The 12,824-nt window shown below is 37.7% G+C and overlaps 1 protein-coding gene across 25 annotated transcripts in view; it reads left to right on the top strand.

Moving 5' to 3' along the window:
- The window catches only part of TENM3 (teneurin transmembrane protein 3), a 1,328,112-nt gene that overhangs the window by 996,753 nt on the left and 318,535 nt on the right, over nt 1-12,824 (top strand). For all 25 annotated transcript variants that reach the window (XM_048302939.1, XM_048302936.1, XM_048302938.1 and 22 more), the window contains one exon: nt 9,675-9,977. In XM_048302939.1, coding sequence (XP_048158896.1) covers nt 9,746-9,977 — 232 coding nt within the window. In that variant the 5' untranslated portion in view covers nt 9,675-9,745. The remainder of the gene's footprint in view (nt 1-9,674; nt 9,978-12,824) is intronic.

The raw sequence follows: 12,824 nt of genomic DNA, 5'->3' as shown, positions 1-12,824 counted from the left end.
TAACAATAGAAATAGCCCATCCTTTGAAGGTCACCTTCAGATCTGTTGCTGAAGTAAATTGTTACTTTAATTAGAAGGATTTTTAATCAATGAGTGTACTGAGAAATTGAGTATTATATGAAGTGGTAATTTAAAGGATTTAAAGAAGCAACTTCCTACAAAAGCATAATATGAAGCTGCTAAATACTTCCTGTAGAAGCTTGTGCTTATTTTGCAAAACTGCAATCATTTGGCAATGAAGCGTATTTTAAAGTTGAGACTTGGTTCTCTGCTGTGTGAGTGCCAGGTGCTGTCACTGGGCTCTCCAGCAGCAAGTCAGCTGCATCCCCACAGTTGAAATTTGGCAGCATGTGGAAGCACAGCCAGGTGCCTTACCTATAGGTAACACACACCAGGGGAAGAGGAGGGGCAGCAGGACATAGTTCTTCGTCCTACTTCCCCAGCTTCCTGAGGGAGGCTTTGAATTATTAAGGGTTAATTGTTCTTTAAGTAGTTACAAGAGAGGATCTTGATTAGTAGTCAGGTAGGGTCATGCCAGAGCAGGCTGTGTGGACACTTTCAGAGAGCAGTGTGCTCCTTTGAACACAATTGCTAATTACTGTGAGAAATTTTGTGTCTCACATAGTTAGCCAAAGAACTTATTTTAAAAATGCATTATTCTTTTGTTTGCCCTAATCAAAGTCTTAGTTCTGTTGAAACTGGAGACAAAACCTGGGAGGTAAGAGTGGAATGGGGTGATTACAGGACAAAAAGTTTTTGTATGACCTTTAAGGTAAGGCTAAAAATCTGATGCAATGAAAGGGATGCTTTGAAAGAGAGTTAGAACAGGGATTACAAAAAGGAAGTGATCCAGCAGGGCAAACAACCTCCAGCCTTTACTGTCTGCTGATGTTGGATTGTGCTGAAGAAGAGACAATTAGAGGTTGTGACAAGAGGACACAGCTTGTGCAGAGAGGGAAGCAGGAACCTGGGGAGTATAGAGGAACACATGACAGCTGATACCATCTGAATAGATGGGATAGTTAAATACAGTAGTAGGGATTGCTAATGAAACATAATCAAGTTAAACAGTGCTTTGCAACATCTTACGGTGGCATTTGTAAATAATTTTTCACACTACTGTGTTAGGAGTAGTAAGTGAATGTTGTGACAGTATGAATATAGAGTACTCATTTCTCTGGGGATTTTTCATTATGTTTGGTACTTTTCTTGTTTGTATCTTTGTGGTTTTGATTCGTTGCTATTTGAGAAAGTGGGGGGGACAAGGGGATAACTTTGAACAAAACAGAGTTCTTGAGCATTAAAACAGTTGTGAATATGCCTTAAAAATCTTACTAGTCATTCTTTACAGGGATGAGTCACTAAATAATTCTCCAGGTTACCAGGCTGCAGCAGTATCCTAATTATAATGTGGCTGGGACCGAAAAATCTGGTTACCTATCAGATCAAGGAAAAGAAAAATCTTGTGAATATCTCCTGTTTATGTGGAATTTCAGTTTTCACTACGAGAAGCTGTACTTGGGAACCAAAGCTGATGTTGCATGTGTATCCTATGTCATGCAACCACAGCAATAGCTTCAGCACCTACACTTAGCTATTTTTTTTCTTCCCTCTCCCGTGTGTCCTCGATGACATCCTTGTTACAGTTTCCTCAGGTCCTCCTTTCATTTCCAGACACCTTCACAGTAAAATTTTCAGCTCAGCCTTGTGACTGTATGCCCAGCTCTTGCATGTCACATATAATATACTTCATTTCCCTTATAGTGGCTTGAGAGATGTATTGTTTTTGAAACCTCACTACTGTCAAATTGTTTGAAATTAACTCTGAGCTGTTGAAGGGGGAGTTGAGTGATTGACAGCCCTTTCAGATGGTGAAGCTGACATACTGATAGCTTTGTTCTCCAAACAGAAATGCAGAAATGACTGTGCTGTGCTCACTGCTTGGGGACTAAGGGACGGTAGCACCTTAGCTGATGTCCATGGTTTGTTACATGTTCTTGTGTCAGATTCTCCATCCCACTTGTTTTAGTTTTAAAAATCCCTACATTTCTGTAGCTTTGTTCCACAACAAAAGAGGACTCTGTGGAAGAGCTCTGAGCTCTGAGCAGGTGCAAAAGTAGATTTGGGATATTCAAGAAGGATGTTAGGATACCATTGAGTAAGAACACAGTGATGGAAAAAGAGTGTAAAAGATGAGAAGGGAAGGAGATGATGGCATAAAGGATGAATTTCAAGTTTAAAGGAGTAGAGGGAAGTACTTAGGCCTTTCTAGTTGCTGCTGAGTAATGAATTGCCCAGTGCTGACTCTGAGTTTATTACTTTGTGCTGAAGTAAATGAGTCACAAAGGTCTTCCCTTCTGAAGTTTTCTTTGTTCTCTTCCTCCACTTGTTTTTTCTCTTAAACTCTTTTCTCTTGCTAGGTTGGCTGTGTCACTTGTCTTCCCCGGTGTTGCCGTAATGAGTGCTACTGATTGCTTCTCTCTCTACTTTGTATTCTGAGCTCGTTTTGTTATTCATTTTTTCTTCATACTGCAGCATTTCTGCTCTCTTAACTTTTTTCCCTCTGTCTTTTCATCACATATTCTCACCCTCCTTTTTACTAAAGGAGCACACCATATTATTACACTCTTGGTCTTCATGTTCCCTTTCTCACTTAGCTCTTCCAGCCCTTTGAAGTAAAACACATTTTATACAAATTCCCTGAATTAGAGGTAGTTGCTTCTGCTCAAGATCAGAGTTCATGACAGTTCCTGCAAACCATTCCTCCAAAGGAGGAACAGAAACTGTCAGTGTAACCCTTTACCAAGCTCCTCTGAAGGGTCCGTTCCAGCTGGTGTGGGATCTCAGCAAGTTACAGGTTTTCTGCAGGACCTGCTTGGTGACTTAAAAACCAGCACAGCCCCAGGCTGCATGTGTGTGTGGCCAGCTTGGGGTTATTTTCAGTTTTGTCTTCAGCAGGTTTGTAGCCTTGCTGTGGAATGGCTTCCAGCACACATGAATAGCTGCAGCTCCATCTCAAATGCTGCAGTATGGGTCTCGTACCCTCCCAGGTAAATGCAATCCAGAGAAGTGCTCCCTTGACTCCCATCATTACAGAAGGTGCATTATCTCTTTCTGCCCATATGAGGGAAAGCATGAGGTGTTCTTTCCCTCCGCTCCCAAGGATTTCAATTATAAGTAATGGCACCAATATTGTTATACAAACATCAACCTCTATGACTAACCAGGATGCTGCAGAACTCTTTATCTTGCTGATTTTCCTGACTCTTATTGCAAGAAAACTTCTGCAATGAACAGAGGACATTTATTTGTTTTTTATTCTGTCTCTAATGTAGTTAAGATTTTTAGATAGGCTATGTAAAGTAACTTTTATATTAACATTACATCCTGTAGTGATGGTAGATATGAGTGTTCTGTTCCCCTGACTGATGCAGAAAAATACAAAATATTTTTTACTTGTCTTCTTGTTACTCTTTTTTTGTGTGTGTTTTTGTTAGGATTTTTTTGCTGGGATTTCTCGTTCATTTGCTTTTAATTTGATTTTAAAATGTCGGGTTGGTGACTTTAGGAGGCTTCTTTTAAATTTTAGTTTCTGAGCTCTCTGTCTGACAGGCCATCTGTTTCTCACTCCCCCTTAAGACGACTGACTTGGGATGCATTCTCCCTAGTCTCTATGCGGGAAGACAGACTTTTTATATTAAGAAGTGAGTTTCTAGATATGATGACCTGAAATGTCCATGTATTAAGAGTCATCAGTTTGACTAATGGCACACCATGGCTACAGATCATCCTAAGCACCTCTTCAAAGTGTCATTTTTCCAGCTCAGTTGATTTCTGACATATCTCACTTTATCAGCCACTGAAGTGGAAATTTCATCACTCTTTTATGCTTTTTGAGTTTTTCTTAGTATTTGTTTGTAATAGGTTTTATGGGTGATTAGTTGTGAGAATTGTGAAGGGGTTTTTTTGTGGACAGAAGATTTTCTTAATTTTTGCATATTGTACAATATTGTACAATATTGCATATAAGCTTTTTAATCTAGTTGTTAACATGTGTAAGTTGAATTTTGCTTTGTTCTTGCTATTGTTCTTGCTTTGTTCTTCTGCTATTAAGAGGCTATTAAATACTATACCTAGTGCAATTTGTAACTAATGCAATATTTACATTCATTTAATCTGGTCAACAATTACAGAGACAAAGGAAATTATTATTAAATTAAAGTAATGGCACTTGCAGACGTGTATCTATTGAACAGCACTACTTAGATGCTATTTGCAGCAGCTGTTGTCAATGCTGAGAGTAGGCAGTGTCTCAGCTCACAGCCTGTAAAATCCTCTGCTCTTATTCCAGACAGAAGTTCAAGCCTGCTTCTTCTCCCAAAAATCTTAGGGTTCTTGTACTGCTTGTGTTTATGTAGAATCATGAAAGGAGGTTTGGTCCCCATCTCAGCAAGTGTTCAGACTGTGCTTTTACCTAGGAGTCAATGTGGAAGGATCAGTGACTCTTAATTTGCAATAATGGTAATTAATAACAAAAATAACAGTAATCCAATAATAATGTAGGTCTCTGCAGCTGGGAATCCTGTGATTCTTTGGAATGCCTAAGTGTTTAGAGTTAGATGTTTGGAGGGAAGTTTGTGATATGTAATGTAAGTTCCTTCCCTGTCTCAGTTCTGCTGGCCTCAGGGAGGGGAGAAGGGCTCTGATCCAACAGCATGTTGCCTTCCTTGCTGCTGCTTCTTGAGACTGAGGAAAGATCTTGTTTGTGCTTCCATATAACAGTATTTCAAACTCTCTTACTGTTCCTCTGTAACAAGGAAATTTACAAATTTTATCCTTCCATTTTTGGATATTTTCCATTCCAGCTCTGTATATATTAATGACTCTAATTGTTCTTAGAACTACTTCCAGTTTTGCTTTGTATGTTTGGAGATGTCTAAAATAGATATAGATGTTTAAAGGGACTATAATACACACTATAGTAGATCCATAAATCAATCCAAGCAGTGATGTCATCTTTTCTATACAATTATCTTGTCATTTTGGCAACAAACATATTTTATTTCTTACCTGTTTACTATTTCATGCCTCTATAGATTTTTAGGTATCAAAGAACATATAATACTGAAGTATATTTAGACTTCTTAGTCAGGCACCTTGGTGTTCCTTGAATCAGGTTTAATGCTGGGAGAAGTTTCTCTGAGTGAGAGATGGGGATGGAGTGCTGTGTACCTTAGGCATGATTGCCATCCTGCTGCCAAACTCTAACAACCCTTTGAGGAACTCAGAGCTCGAGGTGCTGAATGAAATACAGTCATTTTCCATAACACTTTAAATGCCTGCAGGCATGCTGAAGTTGTACCTGGGTGTTTTGGATAACACTGTAGCATGACCTTAATGCCTTCTTTATGTCTTGCCAATTAAAATATGCCTGTAGTATTTTTCTACATTGCAGTGTAGAACTTAAGTATCAAGGGTTTTTTTATTGTAGAAAAGTGAAGTGACTGTGATTTTTTTGGGGTTTTTTTTTGGTTTTTTTTTCATTTTCACTATACTGACTTTATTTCATGTTGCAATAGATAATTAAGAGGAACTGATGAAAGGCTGTCCTGGGAAATTTCAAATGCAATGTAAAACTTCTAACAGACACCAGTCAGCTTTGTCTGTGTCTGAGACATCAGTCACTGAAGCTCCTGTGGTAGCTTTGACACTCATGTATGAATGTGCCTTGTGCTCAGTTTTAGTGTTTACACTTCGTGTCTCTACAACACTTAGAGTAAAAGAAAGAATTTTGATCGTTTATTTAATTATTAATTGTACATAACTTATCAGACTTGGTAATTAAATATAGTGCTAAAATGTGTTAATGATGTCAGAGGTATACAGTGTAGCCTGACACATAAGGGAATGAGCTCTTTGATCCCAATGACCTGGTCAGAACAAGAATTGTTTCTCTGGTTCTCCTTCTTTCCTTCTAAATTAAGTTGAAATATTTAAGTATTAATTTTAAAATGGACATCTTCTCTTTCTGGTTTCAAGCTGTTTTTAAAATTGGAGTGACACTAGGAAAGTAGGGTCTGAGTCTGCAATCAGCATGTAGAGAAATGGGCTGAGCATGACTATATAAGAGCTGTCATGTCAGCCTGGTGATTAGTGAACACCCTCCTGTGTATTTCAGCCAGGAGCCCCTGACATTGGAGCGATCCCTGAAAAGGTCATGGGAGATCCCAATGCTCAGTGACACAGATGAGCATCCTCAGGTTTTATACTTTCAAAAGTATTAGACAGAAACTTGAAGTAGTGGTATGCACCAGTGAAATCTTTTTTTATTTTCTGCAGTCCATGCAGGCCATTTTACTTCAGCATTGCAATCCAACATGTAGCAGTATTCAGCACGGATGAACTGACATCCTTTGTGAGTCTGTTAGTAGTTCAATAGCTTTGTAAATATTGCTCTATGAAAATTACTTCATTTGGCTGGAATGAAGCAACCTGATAGACCATAAATATGGACATATGGGCAATAATTCCTTGCAGATGAAGGCAAGTGTTTTTATAATACATCAAAAAATAAACTTCATTTTCTTTGGTTTATAATTTTAATCTGATTTTGTAAATTAGTTGCTGTGCATTCGGCTATCCCGCCAAAACCCTGAGATGCAGTTTTAATGGTAGAGGAAACAGAAGAAAAGAAAAGAAGGAAGTATGTTCAAATTTGTGCAGCAGTGATTCATTTAAATCTGTGAAGATTTGAGCGGGAAATCTTGTTAATATTTTAGCTACAGTGATCTTTAAAAGAAAGGGGATGAGCAGATGCGGTAAATGACAGTTTGGATTTTTTATTTAAATAATTTTCTCAATAACTGAAAATATTTCAGTTGGGGGGGTGAGGGCTGTTTTCTAGGGAAAAAGAAGGGGTGGTTCATAATGGGACAAGCTAAGATCTAGTAAAGCCATCTGCAAGTCTTCTTTTGTTTGACTTGTCACTGCTGACATACCCTACTTAAACATTAATACTGGTATTTATTTCTGTGTTCTGCAAATATGTTTGTGTTCTCCCTTTCTGCTTGTTGTCTGATCACAGTAAAGAAAATTTATTTGTAGACAGATCTTTAAGATAGCTTTTATTCTGTCTTCTTTTAGATATGTGTATTACTGATGAAATAATTTCAAAGACACAAGCCTGAGGATGTTAAGTGTTTCCTAAGACTTGCTGAGAGATACTATTAATTTTTAAAGTTAAAGGCTACTGAAAGTAAACAGGTGTTTTGTATAATGCCAGATTCAAACAGATCATGTTCTTAAAACCTAAAAGATTTGTTTTGTTGTTCATTTTGTTTTGTTTCTTTCAAAAATGCCCACAAATAATACAGTAGCCCTCATTATTCTGGAGGGTAATCACTGCTGGAGTATCTCCATAATGCAGTGCTGTTAAACAGCTTGTATTTTTTTAACCTTTTCATTCTTTGCCTGGAGAGGCAATAGATAACCCAGAGAACTGCTTTTTGAAGTTTTATTGAATTCATTGACTTCCGTGGGAAGCAGATCAGTACTTCTTCGTGCTACAGCATAGATTAAATCTTTGAGGATTTTAGCTTGGTATAGTAACAAAGTGTTGTGCAAATAAGAGTTTGGTTTGTTGGTTTGCCTTTTGTTGTGCTTTTTTTTAGTTTTTATTTTTGCTTTTTTTTCCTTAACATTACAAGGGATTTTGGAAACTTGGATAAAAATAAAAATTATTTCTTCTTTTATGGTGAATAGTGTATGTCAGTTTTCCCATGGTGCAATTTAGATACACTAGGAATTAGTGGCCCTTTAATGTCTTGATGGGCTTAGATGAAAGGGGAGATAGGCTTTACACTGCAAAATAATTCCCATGTGTATTTGTAAATAATTATTTTTAAAATAACAATCCAGTTTAGTGTTAATAAAACACAGAGTTTATAATGTGTCTAGAAAACTGATTTTGCCTGGAAAGTACTTGCATTCATTAGTCAATCAAATGTTTTAAAATCTGAGTGTTTCATGCAAGTTAAAAAGCTGTGCTACCTGTGCATGCAAACATCTAAACAGTCATTAATTTAATAAACTGCTCTGTTATAAAACTTTTTTTTTTTTTTTTATCATGTAAAAATTTCAGTTAACCACTCTAAAATTTGAAAATATAAAAGTAGAAGAGTGTTTGCTTAAATGGAAGGCTTTGGAGCTTTATCTTCAAGTCTAAACCGGGCTTCATATAGGCCAGGAAATGTAAAAGCCTTTCTGGAAAATTTCAAAACAGAATGATAAAGGACTGGCTCTCATTCACAAACTTGAATAATGGTTCTGTAGTAAATTAAATACTCTCTAAAATCTTTTAAGGAGTGACAACTAATTAGTTTGATATTAAGTGTTTAAATAAGTGAAGATTTATAAAGCAACCTTATTTTTGCTGAAAAGAGTGCAAGTGAAGTTTGCTGTTGCATTGTGATATGTGTTGTAAACTGTCATTTTACATCACAAAGGGCTTGACTGATAGTATTCAGCAAAATAATCCGTTGTTTAGTTTTTCTTGGTTTTGTTTTTTTACAGTTAAGTGCTCCAAATTGAGGGGAGCACTGAGGAGAAGGTTCTCACTGGGACAAAGGAGGGAACCAAGTATATGCAGTGTTAACCGAGAAATACAAAGGCCTCGGTTAACAGGTGCCGTTGCAAAATACTAAAACCATCTGAACTGTTCTTCATTTAGATGCGTTGTCAGCTGTTTAAAGATACAAATTATATTCTTTATTTTATTTTAGTGCTTCTCTTTAAAAAACAAAGCCAAAATATACAGACTTTCTTTCTGTCAGAAATACAGATATTTTGGTTAAGGGTGCAGGACCCAAGAAATGAAATTGAGATGTCTTGTTTTGAAAACTGAGAAGTCTTGTTCTGAAATTGGAATGAAATGTTAAAGAGAAATAAAGAGTAATAGAAATACAATTCTTACTGTAATATTCCTTAAAAACTTGAGGGGAAAAAAAAAGCTATTTCTGATTGACATTTACAAATCAAATATTTTCTTGCTTTCTAGCACAGCCTATGTAGAATATACTGGCTTTGATAAACCTTCCTGCACATCACCTGTGTCGTTTTTGTAGCTTGCTTTGAAATTGTGTGTACATGTTCTCTGATGAGAATAATTTTCTTAGAATAGAAATTACAATAAAAGTTTATATAAGTCTAAAATTATTAAAAAAAAAATGAAACCCTAAACCTTAAAACCACAAGTTTTCAACAAGCAGAAAGAAGCCAGATTTGTCATTAAATCATGCAGGCTTCTCAGAAAAAGAAAAAAGCAGCTTACCTACAGATAGACCTTAGGCAACTAACATATTCCTAAAGCTGAAAAACTACTGTTTCTCCGATCTGTTCTCTGCTTCAATCACACACTGCTTTTGATCTTCTAATCTGTTGTATAAAAATGGGTAGTATTGTGTTGATGTTTTTCACAAGTATTTTTTTGCTAATGTTTTAGATCAGGATAGCTTGTGCATGGAACTCTGGGAGGTCTTGTAGATGTGCACAGATGTGCTTCTCACCCATTGCTGAGCAGATCTTTCTTTCTTTCTTTTTGTTCCAGACAGGGAGCAATTACAGCAATTAGAGATCATTGTAACACATCAGTGGTTGTCTTTCTAATTTTGTTATAGGTGAATGTAAGCTGAATGTAGAGAAGACTTCCAAATAAGCTGGACTGATGTGCACAGAGAAGGAATGAAGTATGGATGTGAAGGAACGTAGGCCTTATTGCTCCCTGACAAAGAGCAGACGGGACAAGGAACGTCGCTATACAAATTCTTCTGCAGAAAATGAGGAGTGCAGAGTGCCTACTCAGAAGTCTTACAGCTCCAGTGAAACCTTGAAAGCTTTTGATCATGATTCGTCTAGGTTGCTGTATGGAAACCGGGTAAAAGATTTGGTCCACAGAGAAGCAGATGAGTATACCAGACAAGGTAGGCAAGATGTTTGAACTCAGAGTGTATAATTCATTAGTTCTAAGGCATCCTTGCTGCAGGAAGAATATGTTATTAAACTAGTTTCATCAGTTTTGGTAATACTCTACACACTTAGTACACTTCCCTTGTATCTCCCTAAATGTTTTACAAAGATGGGGAAGCATTGTGTACCATCTTTGGAATAGATAATATATGGTGCACAGGAAGTAAATGGCCTGTATTGGGCAATGGGTCAGTGACAATATTGCAGAGTTGAGTGTGAAGCATTCAGGCCTTACAATTTAAAAACTAGACCCCCAGTTATTCAGCTCATTAATAGGTCGCCCAATTCCAGTTTGCCATTCCAGTATATCTAAAATGTAAATAGTTTAAAAATTAAAAATAAATACAGGTGTTCCAAGAAGGCCAAGCCCTAGGAATAGGTTTGTGGAAACATAGTATATGGACGAGCATACAAATAATGCATTAGCTCAGTGCTTTTATATTTTAGCTTACAAAGGCAGTAACAGAGCACTGTGGAGTGCTCTGTAGAGGTAAATTAGTTCACAGTTTGTGCATTTGGGTGTGTTGGATGGTTTTTTTAGTGGTTATCCCTGATATATAACCAGATGGTAACAGGATGCCAAAAGTCACTGTTGAATTTTTGAGTTCAGGACTGGAGTGACATGAGAAGTCTAAATATCCATCAAGATGCTCAGAACTTGATTGAATATGGTCCTCTTGCACCTTGATGTAGCTGACTGTGCTTGAGAGAGGGCTTGGACTAGATGATCTCAAGAGGTCCCCTTGGATCTCAAAGATTCTGAGAGATTGGACTCAGCTCCAATTAGGGTTCAGCACTTATGCATCAATTTTGGATTCAAAACTGTAGTGTCTGGAATTGATACTTCTATGTTTCCACAACTAAGCTATTTAAGATAAGAAGGAAAAAAATGTTATGAAATGTGTAGAATACTGCAGCCCAGCTACCTAAAAGGATAAAGCTAGGCCAAGAGCTGTGTGAACCTATGACTCAGTCTTCTGTTTTTATCTCCTCTTTTATGCGGAAACAAAAGTAGATTTAGAAAGCTTCCTCTTGGTGAAAAAGTCCTTAGTTTTAATTTTAGAATATCTAAATTATTTTCTCCATTGATGTTTTTCTCTGTTCCATTTAGAATAACTTTACATTAAAATTAGAGCTGGGCAGATGGTGTTGACTTCTTTGCCTACTAATGTTTGCAAGGGAAATAAAAATATTTCTCTTACGCTCGTGTAGCTGAGGCTTGCTGCTACTCTATTCTGCTGTTTATTTTTGGTTTCTGTGATGTGTTGAAACTTCAGGTTATCGCTATTTTCTAGTTTTTAAGCCATTAGTCACCTTGACATTACTTTAATGAGGTAAAATCAAGAGGAAGTTTTCTAAGACCTGTTCTGTAGGCACTTTCTTAGTACTAGTGATGAAACTATGTCAGAACAGGCACCATTTCTTTACTGAATTCATAAACTACTGCCTGACTAGAATATTATTCTTTTTTAAATAGCAATAACAAACTGAATAAGTTATGTGGTCTGGCATGTCACATATGATGGTGCACTGTGGCTTCATTTTTATTCCTTTTCACTTTCTTCAGAAAAGCACACAGTATTTAGCTAATACATATTGCCCAATATGCAATAAATTACATGTCTTCAGGCCTAAAAGTCTAGAATGGATAATGCCCTCTTCACCTTTCAGTGGTCTCAGCACTGTCTTCTGTGCCCATTTAATTTTCCTCATTGTCCTTTCAATTCTTTTTGTACGGCTTATTGCCTTCCTGTAGTGCATACTGGTTTGGCCCCTTTAGGGACTACCTGCAGGTTTGATAGGGTCAGGTAATAAAGGGCTTGTTTTAGGTAGTGTATTCCTTTGATTCATCCTTGACTGAGAATTTACAGCTTCTGACATTGGAGGTATTTTGTGGAAAAGGTCCTCGAGGTCATATCAAAGGTTTTTAAATAATATATAAAAGATGCTTCCCTGTGGGTTATTTTTTTCCCCCTCTGCCTAGAAATAGTGTGAGATATGTGGCTTTGACAGTATAATTGACAGCCTCCTAATTCAACAGGAAATTATTCTGTAAATAAAAAAGGCAACCTTTAATAAATACCTTTAATTGGGGATGAATTTTAAAAATTAATCATGACCAGCATTTCAGTTTCTGCCCTGACTGTAAAATAATGATAGGAAATTTCCACTGCCAGCTGGAAAGGTACTGGGGCAGTTATGCAAGATTCTCAAGTCTCTCAAATGTGGAGGAATTAAAATCATAAAATCGTAGGCTCTTCTGAGTTGGAAGACACCCATCAGGATCACTGAGTTCAACTCATGTCCTTGTGGAGGACACCCCAGGTGTAACACTGTGTGCCTGAGAGCATTCTCTTAATGCTTTTTGAGCTCTGTCAGGCTTGGTGCTGCGACCACTTCCCTGGGGAGCCTGTTCCAGTGTCCAACCACCCTCTGGGTGAAAAACCTTTTCCTGATACACAACCTAAACCTCCCCTGGCACAGCATCAGGCTGTTCCTTTGGGTCCTGTCACTGGTCACCACAGAAGAGATCAGCCTGGCCTTCCTTCCTCTTGCCTCACGAGGAAGTTGTAACTGCAGTGAGGTCTCCCCTCAGTCTCCTCTTTTCCAGGCTGAACAGACCAAATGGCTTGAGCTGCTCCTTATAAGGCTTCCCCTCAAGGCCCTTCACCATCCCTGTTGCCCTCCTCGGACACTCTCCAACAGTTTAATGTCTTTCTTACACTGTGGTGCCCAAAACTGCCCCCAGCACTCAAGGTGAGGCTGCCCCAGTGCAGAGCAGAGTGGGACAATCCCCTCCC

Source organism: Corvus hawaiiensis, chromosome 5 (genome assembly GCF_020740725.1).
Source record: "Corvus hawaiiensis isolate bCorHaw1 chromosome 5, bCorHaw1.pri.cur, whole genome shotgun sequence".
NCBI lineage: Eukaryota > Metazoa > Chordata > Aves > Passeriformes > Corvidae > Corvus > Corvus hawaiiensis.
Note: the sequence above shows the minus strand (reverse complement) of the source record. Positions and strands in the feature narration are given on the sequence as shown.